This window comes from Haliotis rubra, unplaced genomic scaffold (genome assembly GCF_003918875.1).
Source record: "Haliotis rubra isolate DU_JTF1 unplaced genomic scaffold, ASM391887v1 Scf626, whole genome shotgun sequence".
Lineage (NCBI taxonomy): Eukaryota > Metazoa > Mollusca > Gastropoda > Lepetellida > Haliotidae > Haliotis > Haliotis rubra.
The window spans coordinates 388645-415333 of NW_025767331.1; the positions used below are offsets into that span (position 1 = coordinate 388645).

The 26689-nt window shown below is 39.3% G+C and overlaps 1 protein-coding gene across 1 annotated transcript in view; it reads left to right on the top strand.

The window, feature by feature from the left end:
• Nucleotides 1-1276: 1276 nt before the first annotated feature.
• LOC124256361 (cubilin-like) overlaps nucleotides 1277-26689 on the top strand; it is a 38709-nt gene continuing 13296 nt past the window's right edge. The window contains exons 1-13 of the mRNA XM_046690363.1: nucleotides 1277-1651; nucleotides 10059-10176; nucleotides 15868-15992; nucleotides 17131-17289; nucleotides 19085-19178; nucleotides 20554-20696; nucleotides 21193-21321; nucleotides 22823-22910; nucleotides 23179-23300; nucleotides 23906-24073; nucleotides 24645-24726; nucleotides 26040-26155; nucleotides 26334-26474. Of these exons, the coding sequence (XP_046546319.1) occupies nucleotides 1591-1651; nucleotides 10059-10176; nucleotides 15868-15992; nucleotides 17131-17289; nucleotides 19085-19178; nucleotides 20554-20696; nucleotides 21193-21321; nucleotides 22823-22910; nucleotides 23179-23300; nucleotides 23906-24073; nucleotides 24645-24726; nucleotides 26040-26155; nucleotides 26334-26474 (1546 nt within the window). The 5' untranslated portion in view covers nucleotides 1277-1590. The remainder of the gene's footprint in view (nucleotides 1652-10058; nucleotides 10177-15867; nucleotides 15993-17130; nucleotides 17290-19084; nucleotides 19179-20553; nucleotides 20697-21192; nucleotides 21322-22822; nucleotides 22911-23178; nucleotides 23301-23905; nucleotides 24074-24644; nucleotides 24727-26039; nucleotides 26156-26333; nucleotides 26475-26689) is intronic.

A 26689-nucleotide genomic window follows, 5' to 3' on the forward strand; every position in this document is an offset into this window, starting at 1 on the left:
TGTGAACTGTCCGCTGTCATTACTACATACCATGCTTAAAAAAAACCTATCCCCTAAAACGCAGAGTGTATTAGTAGTAATTCCGATAGACTGAACAATTATATTGTGGTAACCATGACAACGATCTAATTGGTTGTGATGACAACCGGTATGTGTACATGCAAACACCTTGTCGCAAAACGCCCGTCTAACGACTGAATAGTTTGAGAGCTTATTTTCAAGAAAAATTAGATTTATATTTAAAGTCTGATTTTGCGTGTCTATTTGACAGAATATGCATAGATGTTGTTTGGTTAAATTTCAATGTTTCTTCTCTAATATTGAGGAGAAATATTTTTAGTGGCCTGTTACCCAATACCACTCAATAAAAGGAATAGATATTAAATAGAATCACGTATGTCTCCACTGACTATTTGAGGGGAAAGTGAGTAAGAATGCAGGCATTTATTCACCGAAGGAAATAAATTTTCAAAATCCGCGTATGAAATTATTCTGTGTCTTTATTCATCTAGCATAGAAATGTTATACCTTGATTATGTTAATTATTTATTTTTTACATAAGGAAGAAAATGCGAAAAATTTCATCATATTACAATAGGTCCTGGTTTTCATGAGACGGATTATTTGTCATTCTTGTCCCAGAGTGAGTGAGTTTAGTTTTACGCCGCACTCAGCAATATTCCAGCTATATGGCGGCGGTCTGTAAATAATCGAGTCTGGACCAGACAATGCAGTGATCAACAGCATGAGCATCGTTCTGCGCATTTGGGAACCGATGACATGTGTCAACCAAGTCAACGAGCCTGACCACCCGATCCCGTCAGTCGCCTTTTACGACAAGCATAGTAGCCTTTTGTGGCAAGCATGGGTTGCTGAAGACCTATTCTATCCCGGATCTTCACGGGTCCTTGTCCCAGAGTATTATATTTGATGCAACGTGGTTATTATATTGCCCCTTCATCCTTATCGCAGTAGTGAAGCTACTGAATCGCATAGTAAATATTGCCGTACCGGTTATTTAATATGTTCTTCGTTTCGTTTCGATCACAGACCAATCCCATTAAATCGATATTCCTAAAGTTTCACTATAACGCGTTTAACAGCTTTGGGCGATCTCGCCGTCAGCATATGTTATGTAATATTTCTTGCGCTTCGATTTGCAATAACATAATTAGGGTAACCAGCTGGTAACAAACCAGTTTGGTAACAATGTCTCGTGTTCATTCCTAAGGGCGTTATAGCGGGGGACATGTCGCGTCCCGGTCTATTTATAGATATACATACGGTTGACAAACGCCAGGTGCTACAAAGTTGAAGAGAGACTCGCCATTTGTGGGTCTCTAAAATGTTGTCCACCATCGCGGAGTAAGAGCTCTAGATTTATTTTCAACGAAAACGTGAAAAATACTGACTAAAGGTCGATACGAGAGGGATTATCGGCGTGTTGTCTTGCGTGGAGTACAGGTGAAAAGCAAGTAGTGACGCACAAACAAGCAATACCTGGTTTTACCTGGATTACCGATGGGCTACACAGTTTATACTCAAAAGACGGAGTGTCTCCGAGCTGTATAAGATTGACACAGCGTAACCATGTCAGAAGCTATCACCTGGTTGTTACACCTGGCTTGTATCTACATAGTTATTAATCAAGGTAAGTTATAACTGCTTACTATATTGTGTTCAACGAGCCACGAGGTGTTGTACTTCATTGAGCTGTGGCTGATGAGATTATATCACAGATAATCTGTGTATTATATCTGATATGGTACAGAAACGACAAACTAAACTGAGGTCATTTAAAGGTAATTGTTATATTTATTTTTCTACCTATCATTGTGGATTGCTACTGTATCACAATAACCGGATTATCGGGCATGACCTTGACATTCATGTCGGAAATGTGACACTCACCTGTATCATTATTATTGTAAACAAAATAAACACTTACACCCTATTATTTCGTTTCTATGGCGATATGGACGGTTTAGACCGCTGTAGCCAAAGATCAGGTTCATGAGTTTAAATGTGATAATTTCTTTTTCCGACGCTCAAAGTAAGTTGTCTCCAGACATCTCCATTCCCGACAATACACCAAAACATTCCTTTTGATAACACCAAGGGACACCGCCTTAAGGTAGTGGTGTAACATTAGCTTACAGCCAAGGTCTAACTCCCAGCATAGTGCTTTGTGTTAGCCAAAACGTTTGTCTTTCATTTGATCGGTGTGTTTACACACATCGCCAGCCACTTGCGTAGGTCATAATTTAAATCTTATTTGATCGGCGCAGAGCGTCAGATGAATGTGAAAAGATACAGGTCACATGGACCCCTACATGTGAAAACGACGTGGGCCTGGTTGGATAAATGCATGACCCAGGTGAAGACCGTACTACCCCCAAGTTTATGCTCGAGGGCATAAGGACCCTGGCGGTGCCTATGAATCGTATTACGCTTATGTATAACTGTATCAAACGGGATTATCAATATGGTGTTTATTAGACCAGTTGTCAAACTTTTACATAAGAAACTTAGGATGTAGTGGTATGTAAAAGGAATTTTGTATGTACTTATATATACCGGTAAATGGAATCTAGAACGCCCTACGGGTAAAATAAATTTAGTTTGTAGTTTTATATAAAAGGAATTTATTATGTACTTATATGTAAATGGAATTTAGTACTTCTTTACATGTAAAAGGAACTTGGTTTGTAGTATTCTGTAAAATTATGTACTAAATTATGTACTATGATTTAGTCCATAATTATTTGTAAAAGTATCATTGTATGTTATTAAATGTATAAGAAGTTAGTATGCAATTATGTGTAAAAGGAAATTACTTTATACTTTATGTAGTTATATGAAAGGAATTTTGTATTTAGGCATATGTAAAATGGTGTTAGTATCAAGTTGTAATAGTATGTATGTTAGTGGTTATATATAAGTATGTATGTCTGTATGTATGTGTGTATGTGTGTGTGCACATGCATGTCTGTGTGTATATAACATGATGCTGGTATGTAAGGATGCTAGTAGGTAGTTGTTAGCATAAGGATGTTAGTTTTTAGTCAAGCGTACAAGGAAGTTAGCCTGTATTAAATGATATTGTTTGTTTAACACCGCACCCAGCAAAATTATTCCAGTTACATGGCGGCGGTCCTGTAGCTATGCGTATCATGTGTCTTGACACAGCAAGAGGTTATAATATTTGTTTTCGCTCAAAAGATTATGCACCTGTTCCACTAAACAGAATATCACATTATCGTCAGCGAAAAACATATGCGAAAAATGATATAAGCACGTGCGTTAAATCAAATTAATTTCTAGATGAAATCCTCGAGTTTATGGAACCTCCAGGTCCCTGAATTTCAGGAGCTGAATGTTGTGTGTCCCTAACTTGACCCCGATTGTAATATGTCAAGTTCATTTTAACCTTGTCATTCTTAACCTTGATTGTTCAGACACTTTGTATTCCGAACTTGGGCCCCGTGAGTTGGCGTGTTTCTGCTTTCAGCGTCATAAGTAATGGGGAACTTACATTAATTACAAAACTCATGACATAGTTATCATGTAACGACTTACTCGTTGACTCTCCGGCATGTTTGTAAATCACGTCCGTGACACCTGTGTGACACCTGTGTACGTGACATACAACTCCAGTGTGTTCAAATGCTCTTACTATAATGCGACATGCAATCATACGTTTATCTTATCATTATTCTCTCTTTGACGTAGTGTGACGTTGTTCGTAGTATTGATAATGTAAACCACCTTTTAAACATGACACTATTTACCTGTGTTTAATGGAATGGGTAAATAGCTTTGGTATTCGTAAAAATACCCGATACATGCAAACAAAACTATGTTGAAGAAGCCATTCATTGTTTGAAGCAATAAAGTATTAAAACCGATTTGACATTATTAGAATGGAACGTATTCATATCGATTAAAACATTTTGATTGCAACTGATCCAAGGCTTATCGTTTTCAGTTTTGTTTAATTTATAGAAACTAAAGCGAAACCCATTTAACTTGAATTTTATTACTTGTATATTCCTTGAGCTTCATTTCCCGCACATACCTTGAACCTCTTTACCTGTATATACCTTGAGAACCATTACTTGTATTTTTCTTGAACTTGAATAATTGGATATACCTTTAACTCCACTGCCTGCATATACCTTTAACTCCTCTACCTGCATATACCTTGAACCCCATTACCAGTATGTATCATATGTACTAATGTACATCTGCAACTCTAGCGATTGTGTGGTTTGATATAGACAGTCTTTGAAAACAAATAATATGTTGGGTTTTTTTTTTGAGAAAAACAAATTATATGTTTTCTTGTTTACACGGCGTCACAGTTAACGAGTTTTCCTTCTTTTGGATATTTCAGTGTCTTACCATATTATGTCACATCCCCACTGAGGACCTGGCATGTACTGGAACATATACGTCAAATCACGACAGTCCGGGGTAGCTTTTATTTCGTACTGGGGAAACATCGAAGCCACGTCTCATTCTTACCCCGTGCAAACTGATGTGTATTTCTGGTGGGAATGATAACACATGTAACTGAAATCACCTGTGTAACAAAAACATTTCTGACAGTATTTACAAGTTGATTTTGTTTACATTTTAATTTAAAAATATATTCTTAACCATTATCCATGAATCGATCTGAACACCATATGCATGTCCCATAGGACTTAGTTATGCGCTTCAAAGAAGACACAAGATAATTAAAGTTACTAAACATTTTCCACCTAAATATGAAATCTGTGCTGAAAGCAGAGTCCATTGTACAATTACAACTATATTATGAGCTTGTGTTTGTTTGTTTATTTGTTTGTTTAACGTCTCTTTCTGCAATAGACCCGTGAAGATCCGGGGTAGAATAGGTCTTCAGCAACCCATGCTTGCCACAAAAGGCGACTATGCTTGTCGTAAGAAGCGACTAACGGGATCGGGTGGTCAGGCTCGCTGACTTGGTTGACACATGTCATCGGTTCCCAATTGCGCAGATCGATGCTCATGCTGTTGATCACTGGATTGTCTGGTCCAGACTCGATTATTTACAGACCGCCGCCATATAGCTGGAATATTGCTGAGTGCGGCGTAAAACTAAACTCACTCACTCACTCTGCAATATTACATGTGGTGGGACGACAGAACACCTCACAGAACACACATGTGTTTATGAATCACTATCAAAAAGTGATGATTCATGGTGTTCACGAAAAGGTGAGCGTATCCTGCCCTGTCATAAACATATGCAAAGGCAAAGTCAGTTGTTCACCTGGTAAAAATTGGGAACGTATGTTTTAGGTAGGGAATGGTATTATTTTTGTCACTATTTTGAAATGTCACTGATGCATCAAAATGAATTTGAAGTGTCCTCCTATATCTATATTTTAGCTTTGTTCATGTACCATATAGCAACGCGACAACTGCTGACGCATAATGCCTTCAAGAGGTGGTATGTGTTGACTCATATTATATGCTTGATAACATCCTGAACGCACTGACCGTGAAATTGTCATCCGTAGACAATACGACTCTACACAGATTCCGAGACTGTCTGATACAATCGTGTGATGGATGATGGTATATTTATTTCAAACATACATATATTAATGTAATTTAATACTGAGAGTGAAATATGAATGTATGGCGACTCATTCTTCTCATGCCAAACCACAAATTTACATTGACACTTAGGTTTCTTATAAAACAACGCTGTTAGAACTATGTCAAACGTCATTCATACTTGAGAACCCAAGTAAAGCAAGTTTCGAAATACTTTGTTTGCAATTGCAAAGTACAACTTTGAATTCAGATATCTCACACATTTGATAAAATACTACCACACCACAGATAACTTCATATATTTGGAAGACCACGAATGTTACACAGAGGAAAGTCAAATTCGAAGTTGACAGGATCAATAGTTATATCAAATTATAATCCATAACTATTATGAAGTGTATTTTCTATATGTACGTTAAATAAATAAATAAATAAATGAATAAATGAATAAATGAATAAATAAATAAATGTAATCAGAATTGTTCGTGACGTAGACCTTTTAAGGCTAGCCTTCATGTAACGTAAAAGAAACACGTATGTGTCTTCCAGGCGAGCTGACAGTAACGACACTGCTTGACTTTAAAGCAAATATTTGACCTCGCCGGGTTTAAAAGGACTGTATATAGTACAGTCATTGTGACTGTCACGTTTTTCACTTAAAGGGGATCGGTGACAGGGCATGCGCTGTGCTCCGTATGTCGAGAATGGCTGTCGAGTCAGCTCAATGTTGGGGGGGTAACACAGTAACACTTTTCAGGGCTATTGGTAACGCCTATATAGTAACAGTTTGGGGCCATCAGCGGTGAAGGGTCACTTGCCGTTTCCGACATTAGTAAAATGGTTTCAAACCTGTGAACACGCCTATGCGTTGGAGAGGTGCGTTAGGTGACCGCACATCCCCGTGCCTCTAGTGCTTAACTTAATGTTTTGATAACTTTTATGTTTTATCATGATTATTGTCTCTCATAATTCTCTTTTGAATGGCTGTGTACATTTTACTCTATTGAATGTTTGTAAATAGCATTCGTACGTACAGAAGTGTGACGTAAATAAACTACTGTCGGTCAGTCTGTGAAGTCGAATGATGGTGCACATATACGCAATATCTTTGAATCCTGAGATTATTGTCAGTTTGTGAAGTTTTAAGATTTATTTTGTCAATATATACCGGCTTTGTGTTGGCCGGAGAAATGCCCAACCATCCTCCATTATCCAGAAAATCATATAGCTATTACATTAGCCTGTGTAGTTTATGTTAGTTGTGTTATAGTAAAATTAGGAATTGAGAAGTTAGGTGGGAGAAGTTATTAAACTTTATAAATACTTAACGACATAAGTACAGTTCATGAAGGGTAATCACTTGAAGACAGATACACTGGATAAACAGCTTCTTATTTAGGGTTATCTCCCAATTGACAGACACCCATTTGACAGACACCCAACTGACAGACACTGAGCTAGAAGGTTAATTAGGGTAACACCTACGGGTATAATGGAATAGTCCACTGTCTGGTGAGTAGAGCAGGGTGAGCCTGAAACAGGTTCGTTACTGAGAAGTTTGATTGTAAATAGAACTTTGATGTGATTAAATGATAAATGATTGCTCTTCTCAAAATTGATTTTACTATCAATTACTATCGAATATAAAACAGGTTTGTCACTGAGAGGTATGATTGTGTTTATTGATAGAAAAGACCCCTCCCAATAATAGCATATGTACAACACAAGTTAACTGAGAAAACGTTTTGTTGGAGATATATAGATATGTACATATTTACAATCATTCTGATTTGCAGTAAATGAGACACCTGCATTGCCATGTAAGATACAATTAATACCAATCAGTGTTCTAATTTTAACAATACTTTCTAAAGATTGTAACGGTTTATGTCATTGAGTAGTATACAATGGACATTCAAGTAAGTAATTGAAAAACATTCTCACATCCATGGCCACATTGACATGATTCGTCATATTTTAAATGTTTATTCTAAATAAATCGTTATTAAGTGCACTCGTCTCATATATATATACATTGTATATATGTGTGTGTGTGTGTGTATGTATATATATATATGTATATATATATATATATATATATATCTTAATATTATTATGTGCAAAACATATAACTTCTTTATTCCATATGAATATTTAGGTTCACATTTGTCTTTATTTGATTTATATGATAGAACAGTGTCGCAATTTCAAATAGCTAAGCTAATGTTTTCAATATGATGATGCCGACTCCCGTTAGACTAGAAGGTTAAACCGAAATGTTTATAAAAACTGTTTTATATTGCAGCAATAAAAATTCAAATTACTGTCTTTTCGTCAATCTCTCAAAATAAATAATATAGCTTCAGTTTGTTCCTGTGTTTTATTCGGACTATTCCATTATAATTTGTACGTATCAGGTAGTAGATAATCTGTTCACTGAACCGTAAATGTTGTTGTTTTAAGGTGTCTGCGAACTGGCTGTCTGCGTAATGGGAGGACACCTTATTTAGTGATATTAAACCGGTATATACAACACACAGGGATTAACGATTATATGATGCAGTTAATTAGACGATGACTGATGGCATCGTCACAGGATCAGTATAGACTAACGCTTAGTCTCTGAATATATATATAATTTTGTCAGAAACAAATAATTGCTTTTAAAGTGAAAAGGAGTGAGATGGGAGATTCAGAAACTGAGGAACTCTAGACTTGCTTCAGTTTGGGTTAAGCATCTGAGGAAGGGCAGGGCGGAAGACTGACTGGCTGACTGAGTTTGGTTTTACGACGCTTCAAGCAATATTCCAGCAATATCACAGCGGGGGACACCAGAAATGGGCTTCACTCATTGTACCCATGTGGGGATTCGAACCCGGGTCTTCGGCGTGACGAGCCAACGCTTTAACCACTAGGCTACCCCACCACCAAGCAGGGTGGAAGAGAAAGTAATGTTGTTTAGGGGCTGTTTAGGGACTGTGAGATAGACTAAGGATAAGTACCCCGTCATCTGCTGTGGTTTCTATATTAGGATATTTGATATATGATGCAGATCTCATCCCGTGTTCATCATGTCACACACATAATCGAAGTGAGTGAGTTTAGTTTTACGCCGCACTCAGCAATATTCCAGCTATTCTGTAAATAATCGAGTCTGGACCAGACAATCCAGTGATTAACAGCATAAGCATCGATTTACGCAATTGAGATATGATGGCATGTGTCAACTAAGTCAGCAAGGCTGGCCACGCGATCCCGTTAGTCGCTCCTTACAACAAGCATGGGTTAAGATCAATTCTAACCCGGATCTTCACGGGTCACATAATGGAAGAGACAGCGTGTGGATTTTAGCTCAGAATAGATCCCCAGGCCGTTGTTCTTGTCATAATGGCTGACTTGCATGGTGATCGGGTGCTGCGTGTGACTAGACTGTGTCGTCACTACAACAGCTGTTAACCATCGGACTCCATTATATACAGACCGTTTTACAACTGGGATATTGATAATACTGATGAATCATCACAAACATATTGGAAAGAAAAGGGCAAGTGTTATTGTATTGTTTTAGATTGTCAGAAAGTCTACTTTCAATACTTGATGTCAGGTGCGGCGTTAAACAACAATCCAAACAACAATCCAACCAAATTGATGTCAGCATAATTTTTTAAGAAGTGTAGGGTGGTCAGACAGTAAAGCGCTCGCTCATCACATGTGACATATCTTTTTCAAGGAGGACACAAGCACGGACCAAAGTGGGTTTTGTTTTAATTTAGTCTACACAAAGTCAATTAACTTCGGGAGGGGAAAAAACAACCATGCACATCGCTACCAATCGTTTCCGGGTGTGAAACTACGCAAATTAGATACTAGTGGTTAAATCGGTACTAGGTATAATGTGTCTATAGTGTCCTGTCACATGTTTTACACTAATGGAGAGTTAACCATTAACCCTGAGAATAATGACACGGTGTCACGACAAAACACGGGAATTACTGTGTGAACAGAAGAGAGAAGGTACGCTGTACCGTAAATATGACAGATATATGCATATAAGGTTGGTTGGTTGTTTAAGGCCGCACTTAACAATATTCCAGCTATATGGCGGCGGTCTGTAAATAATCGAGTCTGGTCCAGACAATCCAGTGATCAACATCATGAGCATCGTTCTACGCAACTGGGATACGATGACATGTGTCAGCCAAGTTGCACTGGATCTGCACAACTGGAATACGATGACATGTGCCTGCCCACCGTTCACGTTATTTTCCCTTTACATTGAAAATAGTTTCATTAAACCGTTTCTGATGTTATACATAATTATAAAGCCAGGGTCCCTTGAGCATCTATTTTATTTGCCAAACTACTGTATCAATGGCGTTTTTTTTATAATTTCATGGTCAATATGGCAGAATACCTTATCAATGCATACGGCGTAATACCTAAATCATTTTGTCTCTTTATGATTTCAGGATACAGTCAACGTGATGCATGCTGCATTCAATGTAACAGCACCGATACTAAGGTGTCTCGAAACAAGTGGACTGTCATATCTACCGATAAATCCCTCAACCCATTCTCCTACCCTGCGTGAGTACCTCCTTATGTATTTGATCGGGAAGGCAAACAGCTTTTGAACTGTACTTGATTTAAACATTAGGGGCTGTCGGTTGCCAGGTGTCCGCCAGGGTTCTGTTTCTCCTCCCTTGTTGTTACCCTTCTTCTCTAATGGCCCCTCTGTGACGAACGTAGTGTTTGCAATGGCAAGCCTATGGGGTAGTCGCGTTATGAAACGACTTTGCTCAAAAAGGGGTTTGATCAATGTTACAACTTTCAAGCCCTTTGCAAGAATTTCCACATTTGACCCACCAGTGACCAAACGTGATGTCTGATGCGTCTGTCCTTTTCTATTTTGTCAGAAGTGGAACAATTTACATGCCTTTGTAAGCGTCTGTGACGGGTCGGACAGTCTACCCCAGAACAACCTGTATCATCACTATGGAGAATAATAATCATATATAAACATAAACACCCCAGAACAACCTGTATCATCACTATGGGGAATAATAATCATATATAAACATAAACACCCCAGAACAACCTGTATCATCGCTATGGAGAATAATAATCATATATAAACATAAACACCCCAGAACAACCTGAATCATCACTATGGGGAATAATAATCATATATAAGCATAAACACCCCAGAAGAACCTGAATCATCACTATAGGGAATAATAATCATATATAAACATAAACACCCCAGAAGAACCTGAATCATCACTTTGGGGAATAATAATCATATATAAACATAAACACCCCAGCAGAACCTGAATCATCACTATGGGGAATAATAATCATATATAAACATAAACACCCCAGCAGAACCTGAATCATCACTATGGGGAATAATAATCATATATAAACATAAACACCCCAGCAGAACCTGAATCATCACTATAGGGAATAATAATAATATATAAACATAAACACCCAAGAAGAACCTGAATCATCACTATGGGGAATAATAATCATATATAAACATAAACACCCCAGAAGAACCTGAATCATCAGTATGGGGAATAATAATCATATATAAACATAAACACCCCAGAAGAACCTGAATCATCACTATGGGGAATAATAATCATATATGAACATAAACACCCCAGAAGAACCTGAATCATCACTATGGGGAATAATAATCATATATAAACATAAACACCCAAGAAGAACCTGAATCATCACTATGGGGAATAATAATCATATTTAAACATAAACACCCCAGAAGAACCTGAATCATCACTTTGGGGAATAATAATCATATATAAACATAAACACCCCAGAAGAACCTGAATCATCACTATGGGGAATAATAATCATATATAAACATAAACACCCCAGCAGAACCTGAATCATCACTATGGGGAATAATAATCATATATAAACATAAACACCCCAGCAGAACCTGAATCATCACTATGGGAATAATAATCATATATAAACATAAACACCCCAGAAGAACCTGAATCATCACTTTGGGGAATAATAATCATATATAAACATAAACACCCCAGAAGAACCTGAATCATCACTATGGGGAATAATAATCATATATAAACATAAACACCCCCCAGAAGAACCTGAATCATCACTATGGGGAATAATAATCATATATAAACATAAACACCCCAGCAGAACCTGAATCATCACTATGGGGAATAATAATCATATATAAACATAAACACCCCAGCAGAACCTGAATCATCACTATGGGGAATAATAATCATATATAAACATAAACACCCCAGCAGAACCTGAATCATCACTATGGGAATAATAATCATATATAAACATAAACACCCCAGAAGAACCTGAATCATCACTTTGGGGAATAATAATCATATATAAACATAAACACCCCAGCAGAACCTGAATCATCACTTTGGGGAATAATAATCATATATAAACATAAACACCCCAGCAGAACCTGAATCATCACTATGGGGAATAATAATCATATATAAACATAAACACCCCAGAAGAACCTGAATCATCACTTTGGGGAATAATAATCATATATAAACATAAACACCCCAGCAGAACCTGAATCATCACTATGGGGAATAATAATCATATATAAACATAAACACCCCAGAAGAACCTGAATCATCACTTTGGGGAATAATAATCATATATAAACATCAACACCCCAGCAGAACCTGAATCATCACTTTGGGGAATAATAATCATATATATACATAAACACCCCAGCAGAACCTGAATCATCACTTTGGGGAATAATAATCATATATAAACATAAACACCCCAGCAGAACCTGAATCATCACTTTGGGGAATAATAATCATATATAAACATAAACACCCCAGCAGAACCTGAATCATCACTTTGGGGAATAATAATCATATATAAACATAAACACCCCAGCAGAACCTGAATCATCACTATGGGGAATAATAATCATATATAAACATAAACACCCCAGCAGAACCTGAATCATCACTTTGGGGAATAATAATCATATATAAACATAAACACCCCAGCAGAACCTGAATCATCACTATGGGGAATAATAATCATATATAAACATAAACACCCCAGAAGAACCTGAATCATCACTTTGGGGAATAATAATCATATATAAACATAAACACCCCAGCAGAACCTGAATCATCACTATGGGGGAATAATAATCATATATAAACATAAACACCCCAGAAGAACCTGAATCATCACTATGGGGAATAATAATCATATATAAACATAAACACCCCAGCAGAACCTGAATCATCACTTTGGGGAATAATAATCATATATAAACACAAACACCCCAGCAGAACCTGAATCATCACTATGGGGAATAATAATCATATATAAACATAAACACCCCAGAAGAACCTGAATCATCACTTTGGGGAATAATAATCATATATAAACATAAACACCCCAGCAGAACCTGAATCATCACTATGGGGAATAATAATCATATATAAACATAAACACCCCAGAAGAACCTGAATCATCACTTTGGGAATAATAATCATATATAAAAACATAAACACCCCAGCAGAACCTGAATCATCACTTTGGGGAATAATAATCATATATATACATAAACACCCCAGCAGAACCTGAATAATCACTTTGGGGAATAATAATCATATATAAACATAAACACCCCAGCAGAACCTGAATCATCACTATGGGGAATAATAATCATATATAAACATAAACACCCCAGAAGAACCTGAATCATCACTTTGGGGAATAATAATCATATATAAACATAAACACCCCAGCAGAACCTGAATCATCACTTTGGGGAATAATAATCATATATATAAACATAAACACCCCAGCAGAACCTGAATCATCACTATGGGGAATAATAATCATATATAAACATAAACACCCCAGAAGAACCTGAATCATCACTTTGGGAATAATAATCATATATAAACATAAACACCCCAGCAGAACCTGAATCATCACTATGGGGAATAATAATCATATATAAACATAAACACCCCAGAAGAACCTGAATCATCACTTTGGGGAATAATAATCATATATAAACATAAACACCCCAGAAGAACCTGAATCATCACTTTGGGGAATAATAATCATATATAAACATAAACACCCCAGCAGAACCTGAATCATCACTTTGGGGAATAATAATCATATATAAACATAAACACCCCAGCAGAACCTGAATCATCACTATGGGGAATAATAATCATATATAAACATAAACACCCAAGAAGAACCTGAATCATCACTTTGGGGAATAATAATCATATATAAACATAAACACCCCAGAAGAACCTGAATCATCACTTTGGGGAATAATAATCATATATAAACATAAACACCCCAGAAGAACCTGAATCATCTCTATGGGGAATAATAATCATATATAAACATAAACACCCCAGCAGAACCTGAATCATCACTATGGGGAATAATAATCATATATAAACATAAACACCCCAGAAGAACCTGAATCATCTCTATGGGGAATAATAATCATATATAAACATAAACACCCCAGCAGAACCTGAATCATCACTATGGGGGAATAATAATCATATATAAACATAAACACCCCAGAAGAACCTGAATCATCTCTATGGGGGAATAATAATCATATATAAACATAAACACCCCAGCAGAACCTGAATCATCACTATGGGGAATAATAATCATATATAAACATAAACACCCCAGAAGAACCTGAATCATCTCTATGGGGAATAATAATCATATATAAACATAAACACCCCAGCAGAACCTGAATCATCACTATGGGGAATAATAATCATATATAAACATAAACACCCCAGAAGAACCTGAATCATCACTATGGGGAATAATAATCATATATAAACATAAACACCCCAGCAGAACCTGAATCATCACTATGGGGAATAATAATCATATATAAACATAAACACCCCAGAAGAACCTGAATCATCAGTATGGGAATAATAATCATATATAAACATAAACACCCCAGAAGAACCTGAATCATCTCTATGGGAATAATAATCATATATAAACATAAACACCCCAGAAGAACCTGAATCATCAGTATGGGGAATAATAATCATATATAAACATAAACACCCCAGAAGAACCTGAATCATCACTTTGGGGAATAATAATCATATATAAACATAAACACCCCCAGAAGAACCTGAATCATCTCTATGGGGAATAATAATCATATATAAACATAAACACCCCAGCAGAACCTGAATCATCACTATGGGGAATAATAATCATATATAAACATAAACACCCCAGAAGAACCTGAATCATCTCTATGGGGAATAATAATCATATATAAACATAAACACTTTGAGAACCTGAATCATCACTATGGGGAATAATAATCATATATAAACATAAACACCCCAGAAGAACCTGAATCATCTCTATGGGGAATAATAATCATATATAAACATAAACACCCCAGCAGAACCTGAATCATCACTATGGGGAATAATAATCATATATAAACATAAACACCCCAGAAGAACCTGAATCATCTCTATAGGGGAATAATAATCATATATAAACATAAACACCCCAGCAGAACCTGAATCATCACTATGGGGAATAATAATCATATATAAACATAAACACCCCAGAAGAACCTGAATCATCACTATGGGGAATAATAATCATATATAAACATAAACACCCCAGCAGAACCTGAATCATCACTATGGGGAATAATAATCATATATAAACATAAACACCCCAGAAGAACCTGAATCATCAGTATGGGGAATAATAATCATATATAAACATAAACACCCCAGCAGAGCCTGAATCATCACTATGGGGAATAATAATCATATATAAGCATAAACACCCCAGCAGAACCTGAATCATCACTATGGAGAATAATAATCATATATAAACATAAACATACGGTGAATGCTGCTTTTAGCAGATACGTATTATGATTATGTAAAAGATTTTGACGGTTTTGTTCGCCAGGGTTTATGTGGCTGAACTCACAGATATAGAATGTAACACAGTGTCTGACATGTGGAACTCTGATAATATCAGATATCGTGGACAACTTCCCTTGTTCCAGACGAGAACCAGACCAAACATCTCAAGCAGTTCATGAGTTAAAAGAGACCATGTGATCTGGATGATCGTATTTTATGCAACCAGATTGCCTGATTCCCGACTGCGGCTTAAAACAACATTCAAGAACTCATTCCCTCTCTGTTCCAGCAACACAACCTGTGATTTCAGCTTGAGTCCTCAATACCCACCTGACATACTCCACATCAAGACCTCGAGATTCTACTTGGAGGAGAGCATCGGCTGTCACGAAGAGTACATCGAGATATTAACGGGTAGGAAAAATAGCATTACCAATAAGCAAATGTGGGGAAACTAATTAGTACACATATATACTGTTTACTAGTTAGCACACTAGTGAGTGAGTGAGTAAGTATGTATGTAGATCACCCGCGACACACGCTGTAATCCCTAGCCTCATCGACCACCTCCGTGGTGTAGTGGTTAGAGCGTCCGCCCGGAGAGCGGAAGGTCGCGGGTTCGATCCCCGACCGCGTCATACCAAAAGACGTTAAAATATGGTACTTGTTGGTCCCTGCATGGCGCTCGGCATTAATGGGTACAACAAGGACTGGTCGGCTCGGAGTCAGTATAATGTGTCTGAGTGGGGTATTCATGCTTCACTGCGGCATGGTATCTCAGTGAGCTAGCACTATAAAACCAGCTTAAGTCTGGGCTAGTACAAGCAGCCACACATACACATACACATGCATGCACGTCGTCATATGAGCAAAATATTCTCAAGCACGACGTTAAACCCAATTTCACCTCACCTCACCCCTAGCCTCATCAGCTGTGATTTATGCATATCCTACAAGTAAGTAATATAGAAATCTTTGTAACTGCCTGCTTTGGGGCTTTTAATATTACATTTGAAGAAAGGTGTTTTCTAATGTAGATCAAACTATGAAATTAACAGACGCACGCCACTTTTAGCAATATTCCAACCATATCGCGGCGGGGGACACCAGGAATGGGCTTCACACATTGTACCCATGTGGGGAAACGAACCCAGGTCTTCGGCGTGACGAGCGAACGCTTTAACCACTTGGCTACCCCACCGCCCAGTTAGTACACTAAGAAGTAGGAGACAGTTGTGAATATCGAAATGGATCAGATGTGAAACCTTGACGTATTAATTATTATCTAAATTGTTCGCTTTCAATAGTTGCAGAAACATAACAATCAGTACGGATGAAGGTAATCGCTTAGGTTAAAAGTGAGTGACTCATGTCAGCAATATCGCGGTTGGGGACATCAGAAACGGGCTTCGTGCATTTACCTCTTGTGGGTAACCCGGGCTTTCGGCGAAGCAAGCGAACGCTTTAACAACTAGGCTACCTCACAGCCTGCTGGGTTAAATGAGCACAAACGTAACATCATCGTCATGCAACGTGTAAATGTGTATTGCAGAAAACTACCCGCTTACGTCAGGCAACTGGATCTCTCTTGGACGATGGTGTGGACAGTCATTTGCCAAGTCTCTATACATCAAAGGGCCCGTGATGATCCGATACAAGGCTGGGATTGAGACCTCGCTGGACTTCACGATAGAAGTCACTGCACATGAAGGTAAGGCCGTTCAGCAGTCCTGTTGTTTTAGAATCCATTGGTTCTTGCTTAGAAGAGGTATACTGTTGAAAAGAGGTACTGGGTCCGGTGTTAGTGACTTAGTTGATTGTCAGTCATTGTACCCCAACGGCGATTGACGTTGCTAATTTTATCAATCATTTGTTTTGTCTCATTATTGACCAGGCTTCTCGTGATACCTCTTCACAAATACAATACTTTTTCTACAAATACAAGCTTCTTTACAAATACGATACTTCTTTATAAATATAATACTTCTTTGCAAATACATTACAAATACAATACTTCTTTACAAATACAATACTTCTTTGCAAATATAGTACTTCCTTTGCAAATGCAATACTTCTTTACAAATACAATACTTCTTTACAAATAAAATATTTCTTTATAAATGTAATACTTCTTTACAAATGTCATACTTCTTTACAAATACAATACTTCTTTACAAATACAATACTTCTTTACAAATACAATACTTACTTCTTTACAAATACAATACTTCTTTACAAATGCAATACTTCTTTACAAATACAATACTTCTTTACAAATACAATACTTCTTTGCAAATGTAATACTTCTTTACAAATACAATACTTCTTTACAAATACAATACTTCTTTGCAAATACAATACTTCTTTACAAATGTAAAACTTCTTTACTCCCCCTCAGAAAAAGACTATCATGTATATTCCATAACGAACTTAGGACGATTTAGGACCGTAGTTCGTTATACGCACTTAAGATATACGAAAACGTTGTACCCGTCGTTGTAAACTTAGTTTACTGTATATTTGAATGGGGGCGGTGGGGTAGCCTAGTGGTTAAAGCGTTGGCTCGTCACGCCGAAGGCCCGGGTTCGATTCCCCACATGGGCACAATGTGTTAAGCCCATTTCTGGTGTCCCCCGCCGTGATATTGCTGGAATATTGCTAAAAGCGGCGTAAAACTAAACTCAGTCAGTCAGTCAGTCAGTATATTTGAATGAGAGGGATGTTTTCTGAAGTCTATTGACTTTATTGAATATTGGTTCATGTTGGAGTATGTTGGGTAAGTACACATTCTTGTGCGTTTGTGGTTTGAACCCATCTTGGATCCGAACACTTTGTCAGACTGAGGCACCATGCTGCATACAAAGTCAGCGGTCTCATCCACTAAACCACTGCAAAGTTCACAAAGATGGAAGCCTGACAACTGGTAGACTAGATCACGTACTCCGTGCACCCTCTGATAAGTGTAAATTGGATGTCGGAAATGCCCTTTTCGCTGTGGGCGAGGTTAGGTATTCACCAGTCGGTGTCGTTTTCACACTCTGACGTTTTGCCTGGTGGTAGCTTCAGGCCACGTCCCAAATAGTTTTGGAATTGATACTGGCAACGAAATCACAATACTGTTTTTACTTTACTTGACAGTAGTCTATGGCATGGTATGTCAATGAGCTTATCATAATCATTAGTACGGAGAAGTGCACAGACAGACATATGACTATAGAAATGCCCCTATTCACCCAATACATCGTCCATCCAATTAGGCCATGGTGATATATAGAGTTATTGTGCTACACATAGTTCACTGACTGACTGACGGACGGGACGGACGGACTCACTCACTCACTCACTCACTCACACTCACTCACACACTCACTCGCACACATACACTCTCTCACACACACACTCACTCACACACTCACTCTCACACTCACTCACTCACTCTATCGACCTGACTTTAGTGTAAGCTTTAAACTTTTACTTTTTTTAACTATATACTTTTACCCTTGTAGGGAGCTACTTTGGAAAGGAGCTGAGAGAGACTATTTTAGTGGGACAAGCCCCAATGTATATATACTCTCTGGGGTACCCTTCATCCTATATTAAGTAAGTATATACGACAAAGCTTACACTGATAGCTCTAACTGTTCTTTTTGGCATGGGCAGGGGAAGGGTGGGATTATTGGGGTGAAGGGGTGGCGTATATAGATGTGAGGACATCAAACGGCGAAAGAGGACGGTCGTAAGAAAGTATCACAACCATTTCGCATTAAAATATATATATATGACCATTTCCGAGTCACGGAAAGTGTTAGTTGTTGGGGCCATGAGTAAAACGTTAAAACGTAAATATATATTATTTTACACCTCTGAGACCAAAGATAACCCTTGATATCCGGGTTAGAATTGATCTTCAGTAATGACCTATGCTTGTCGTAAGAGGCGATTAACGGGATCGGATGGTCAGGCTCACTGACTTAGTTGACACATGTCATGGTATCCCAACTGCTTAGATCGATGCTTATGCTGTTGATCACTGGATTGTCTGGTCCAGACTCGATTATGTACAGACCGCCGTCATATAGCTGTAATGTTACTGAGTGCGGCGTAAAACTAAACTCATTCACTCACTCACTCAGTCTGAGACCAATATCAAGGGCAATCTCCACAGTGTCGGGGATACTGAGATACGGAAACCTTTCATATTTCACGTCGGAATCAAAATTAGGGCAGTCGGCAGGCACATAAAAAATAGGAACAGCCTGATAACTACTTGACTTTAACCCCGGAAACAGCACACGTCTAAACTCTAGTTCATAGAACAGTTGTTGTACGTTCCACGATGTATGACATGTAAGGTTATGAACATCATATCATGAGGCAATTCCATGGTAACGTTCTTCAGCCTAGAAGTCAATGCAATCTTTGGTGAACTCGAAGGCACGCAGCTTATTCCCCACATAGATACAAGGTGTGAAGACTATTTCTCAAGCTTCCCCTGAAAAGATATCGGTTTAATATTAGGCATATCACTTTAATTGGACTGTCGTTGAAACCTTTTTTCGAGTTTCATTGACTCAAAATTGTCTAGTTATTCAGTTGATAGGAAGAAAATAGGACAGAGTACGTCTCAGATAATACGTCCTTGAGCTCACGAATGGTCGAGTTAGTTACGTGGGTTCCGATCCAATGGCGTTGACCGTTACTCATACTATCGACCACTGGTTTGTGTCGTCCAGACTCATATACCGGCTCCCCAATACAACTGGTATAATACTGATTATACCTAAACAACATAAATAACTGAAACAATATACTCTCGCCTATATACTTTGTCAGAGACCCTTGGGACACGTCCTGTATTGAACTATGATCAGTCTTGGATTAACCCCACTTGTCTCCTGCCATATGGCTGGAATATTGCTGAGGTAGGCGTACAACTAAACCCACTAAACTCACCACCCTTGTGTCACACAAACAGTAACCTGAAGATGTCGTGGACACTGCAGCCACAGGATGTTCTTCAGCAGGTGAATGTCGAGGCGGTGGAGTTCAGCCTGGAACCCACAGGGGACACCGGTAGATGCCAGTTCGACAACCTCACCCTGAAGTCAGAGGCACATGGTAAGCTGATCAAATCAGCGCGTTATTTATTCAGTCATCACTGCTGATCTGTAATTTATAGTTTTGAGTGACCGCCACGTTTTATTGTTGCTGAACCATGTATTTTCGTTCATGTTTATCCTTTATATCTACTACTTATACCTATTGTTCAAGTCTGTATTTCAACCCTCGAAGATCCCGGTCTTCAGTTTCCCAGCATCTCTAGGTTTACTAAGGTCGGAGAGTCTCGAACTGCTGAGACCCGTGACGATCCTGGTTAGAATTGATCTTCAGTAACCCATGCTTGTCGTAAGAGACGACTAACGGGATCGGGTGGTCAGGCTCGCTGACCTGGTTGACACATGTCGTCGTACCCCATCTGCGGAGATCGATGCTCATGCTGTTGATCACTGGATTGTCTGGTCCAGACTCGATTATTTATAGACTGCCGCCATATAGCTGGGATATTGCAGAGTGCGGCGTAAAACTAAACTCACTCATTCACTCACTGTTTCAGAGGCTGTCTGGTGCGGGTCTACCGGACAGAGGTTCTTCTCTGGCAAAAGCTATGTTCTGGCTACACTGAGAACTGACCGCACTAAGGATAATACCGGTTTCCTTCTCCGCGTGTACAGTACATATATCCGTGAGTACGCGTCCCTAACAACCCGTGGAGATCCGGGTTAGAATTGGTCTTCAGCAACCCATGCTTGTCGGAAAAGGCGACTAACGGGATCGGGTGGTAAGACTCGCTGACTTGGTTGACACATGTCATCGTATTCCAACTGCTTAGATCGATGCTTATGGTGCTGATCACTGGATGGTACGGGGCAGATTTGATTATTTACAGACTGCCTCCATACAGCTGGAATATTGCTAAACAACAATATTTCTGTCCCAATATACACTGTATAAACACCAAGATATAACCTGTCCCAAAGACAGTCGTAGGGTGACGATCGCATGGTGAATCAGGACACAGATTTTTCTGTCTAAAAGCCTCGATGATGTACATGAAATATTGCTTTTCTTAATGTTTAACATTTCCAAAAATGGCGTGGAATCGGTCCCCAAGTGCCCTTTACAGATACATCTTAGCTATACGATAATCGTAAGCCTTGGGGCGGTGGGGTAGCCTAGTGGTTAAAACGTTCGCTCGTTACGCCGATGGCCGGGTTCGCTTACCCACATGGATACAATGTGTGAAGCCCATTTCTGGTGCCCCCTACCGTGATACTGCTGGAATATTGCTACAAGCGGAGTAAAACCAGACTCACTCACTCACTCACTCGTAAGAATGGGAATTACGAAACCTTAGCGCCAAGAACGTGGACCAGACGTCTGTTCGCAAAATACTATATGGATAAGCTGAACAGACTCGTGACATACCTGATTGTATTTCATCATGTGCCTATAGTTGGGACCTCTGCTTATGCTTTAAGTCACGGGTTAATCTTATTTGTTAACCCGATCAACAAAAGTTCACAGACTGTTACTATGGTTACTCGATGATATAACGGGATTTTAGGACGTCGTAATGTTAAGGACGCTTTTTGGATGAGGGGCATAGGCCTCGTTCCACAAAGCGAGTTTCACCAACAGAACCACATGGATCTGACAATGAAGTACTAACAATAAAACCAGCATTTCAAGTTTATTCACACTAGCATAAAAAGAAATCTTGATGACTGAAAACAGTCTGGTCAAAGATAAATTACTATTATGTATATGTTTTCACCGATTCATTATGTATTCAGTATATCTCCTTATATCCTGACCGCCTCCGTGGTGTAGTGGTTAGAGCGTCCGCCCGGAGAGCGGAAGGTCGCGGGTTCGATCCCCGACCGCGTCATACCAAAAGACGTTAAAATATGGTACTTGTTGGTCCCTGCCTGGCGCTCGGCATTAATGGGTACAACAAGGACTGGTTCGCTCGGAGTCAGTATAATGTGTCTGAGTGGGGTATCCATGCTTCACTGCGGCATGGTATCTCAGTGGGCTAGCACTATAAAACCAGCTTAAGTCTGGGCTAGTACAAGCAGCCGCACATACACATACACACGCATGCACGTCGTCATATGAGCGAAATATTCTCAAGCACGACGTTAAATCCAATTTCACCTCACCTCACCTCCTTATATCCCCAGAAAACACCCACTGTAACGGGAGCCGTATCCGGTTGCTACCAGCTCACCACACCGCAGAACTGTTGTCTCTGACCGACGGTGAAAACAGGTATGTCACTGTAACAGTGCTGAGAATCTCGTAAAACGGTGTCCACTTAGACCGTTACCTCAGTGTTAGGATAGCCACACTATATATTGCAACTAACACACAAACAACAATAAAGACCCTGCTGAAATCTACATGTTGTTTCCCTTATCTAGTCATTCTCTTTTGTCTCCACGCCCCTTACCAACAAGATGCTTTATTTCTGGGACAACATGTCAGTTTAACTGCTCTGGTATGACGCTACCTGGATATGTTTGTGATTGTGTTTCAGAATGATGGAATGTTCGTGGATTATACAAGCTCAGACCCAGGATGAGGTGATAGTGCTGGAGACTGTATCCTGGGATAGTGATGTGCTGTCCTGTGATGACACCCCTTTCAAGATTTTTGATGGTAACTTGTTGTATGAGTATACTAGATATGCAATACCCATACAATATGTAGGCAATAGTTACGTCCCATCGGTCTGACCAGTTCAGATACTGGTAACACTCAATTGATATATAAAACAGTATGAATGAACCACGTTTATAACGAACTTGAAAGGACCACTAGATTTAGTTCGTTATAACCGTAGTTCTCCATACGGATTGGGCCTAAATTATATCCCCAGGGTACCGATCCACTAAACGTTTGTAGCGCTACGATAAAACGATAAGCCTATGATAAACTATAGAGTTACGACAGGTCGTAACGATACGAACGCTGTGTGGATCGGGACCCAGCTCTGTAAGTGCGTTCGTAAATATCGTAGTTTACTATATTAGTGAGTGAGTGAGTTTGGAATATTTCCTGTATATATAATGTGCAAAGTCCATATCAGCTGCCGAAATAGATGGAATATTTCTAACATTGGTGTCAACTCGCTCATCCCACTTCTTCTTTTTCCTACTTTAAGCTGACACGTCGTGGTATAAAGAACAAATGCGCAACTCTCACATGGCTAAATATTTCTTGCAATGAAATATCGTATATTCCATGGACTGATTACGTTACAGGAAGTGACGACAAGGGGAGCCCACTCGTGACAAGCTGCGGGGGTGTCCGGCCCTTTGGGTTTGTGCGCACCTCCGGAAACTCGGCGTACATCAGCTCCCAGCTCAAGGTGTTGAGCCGCAATAAAATAAAGAAAGGATTCAGGATCAAATATTACTCCACACATAAATGTAAGTGAAGAACAAGTTGCAGTATATATTCATATACTCATTGTAATGGTCCGTAATCCCTGTGGTTTTGAGAGTGGTGGTGTTTGTCCCTTTGTAAATGGCTCAATCAGACAGTGTTAACAACAAGTGGCTGATATTATGGGCATTTTCTGCTTTCCCGAGTCTGACCTCGATGTAGTCACCTCGTACAGCCGGTTAACCGGGGCTCCACACAAGGAGTTTGGAGCAAGGAATGTTGTGGCCTTAAAGGGAATGTTAAGGAATAGATGCCAATAAACAAGTGAATACCCCCACAGCAAGAAATGCTGGTATCCCCAAAACGTCAAGTGCTATCTATAATACAAATAGTTCACTTCAAATCCGTTCTGTCTGTTACATTTGTTTTCCACTGAACATGTGATCAAAAACATGGTTGAATCTGGAAAAATTGAAAGGATACTTTCGGGAATATGACAGTTACTAGAATCACAGAAACAAGAATCACCCTGCCAACAATCTCAGTATTGAAAAACTAACACCCCCAGGAGCATGCAGTAGCCTTACAGCAGTAAACGATGATATTTATTTACAGATTTCTTTGAGGAATATCACAAGGAAGCTGTTACTGCTAGATCGTTTGTCTGGGTTCCGTCTATGGGTACTGATGTTCAAAGGTGAGTGGTCAGATGCCCCACGGAGCATCCCCTTATTGCTGTGTGTCAGTTCACACGTATCCTCGTTCTGTTTGACCTCTACACGACAGATAAGAAGTGTATCTTTGTATCAAAGTTATTATGGAACCAAACAATTTGTATATCAACACACTCAAAATCCACCATGTCCATCATGAACAGTTTTGCTTTCTGTCATAGCTGGAATATTGCTGAGTGCGGCGTTAAACAACAAACATATTTAGAAGAAACTCTCACATGGCGGCCACGTTCAGCGTGAGCGTGATGTTGGAGAGAAACCCTGAAATCGTGGAAATGGTAGACGTGAGAGTGAGTGAGTTTAGTTTTACGCCGCACTCAGCAATATTCCAGGTATATGGCGGCGGTCTGTAAATAATCGAGTCTGGACCAGACAATCCAGTGATCAACAACGCGAGCATCGATCTGCACAAGTGGGAACCGATGACATGTGTCAACCAAGTCAGCGAGCCTGACCACCCGATTAGGCGCCTCTTACGACAAGCATGGGTTACTGAAGGCCAATATTCTAACCCGGATCTTCACGGGTAGACGTTTACCACTTTGGCGGGTTAGGCGGCTGACTTTGTGTGCTGGCGATTAGGTGCCTGACTCTGAGGGTGTGGGTTCGAATCCCTGATGGGACATAACCCAACAAAGGTACTAGAATATGTACTTTACTAAGAAAGTGTAATCCCAAACATAACATATGTTACATTTGAATCTAGCATACCTACTGTCGATGATACCATTCTCGTCAATATCGTCCCTTCCCTAACCACAGAGAAGAATCTATTTTCGAAAAGGCCGTTCATGTGATAGTGTGACAGGAATGATTTCAGGCCGGCCAACGGGACGCAACTCTGCAGTCCATGTCCCCTTGTAACGTTGATTGGTTGGTTGTTTAACGCCGCACTCAGCAACATTCCAGCTATATGGCGAGGGTCTGTAAATATTTTAGTTTGGGCCAGGCAATACAGTGATCAACAACATGAACATCGATCGACGCAGTTGGGATACGATGACATGTGTCAACCAAGTCAGTGAGCCAAACCACCCGGATATCCCATTAGTCGCCAGCATGTGCTTCTGAAGACCAATTCTAACCCGGATCTTCACAGGTCCTTTGTAACGTGAAACATGGACGTAACACTGAGCCTAGGGATTTAGTGGATTATCTTACATGTACATGCTCCTTTCGGAAGAGAAAGAAATATCTTTTGGTTAGAACTTTGAACATGTAATCAACGGATGATTCAGTTGTGTATATCGTACATTAATGTTGTATGTATTTGAAGACCGGTGATCAACGTTAGAGCTGACGTCGCCGAGCGATGCGTCAACGTCGAGGCTCAAGACAAATGGCGGCACGAGATCCAGATGTCCTACACGGAACTCGTAGATGTTTATGACGGTATGACCTTTCAGGGCTATTACAAATGAAATCATCTGATGAAGTTTTCACAGTTCAATGTCCAACTAAATGATCTATTCACGTCGTACAACGTACAACCCCTTTCAGTAAATCTTCAGTCTAAGTAATTATCATCGTCTTTTAACTATTTCTTAGCATTATTTCCGCGATTTAACAGGTACAAACGAAAGAGCCCGCCTCATTGGCGTGTGTTCAATACACGACTCCGCTGACATTTCCGGGACTGGTTCCACGCTGAGAATCAAAGTCAAGACACCAGTAGAAAACGGTGGCTTCTGGCTTGTCATCGATACCACACGTAAGTCCTAGTAGAGACGCCACATGTAAGTCCTAATAAAGACGCCTCATGTAAGTCCTAATAGAGACGGCACACGTACGTCCTAGTAGAGACACCACACGTTAGCCCTAATAGAGACGCCACATGTAAGTTCTAGTAGAGACACCACACGTAAGTCCTAACAGAGACGCCACATGTAAGTCCTAGTAGAGACACCACACGCAAGCTCTAATAGA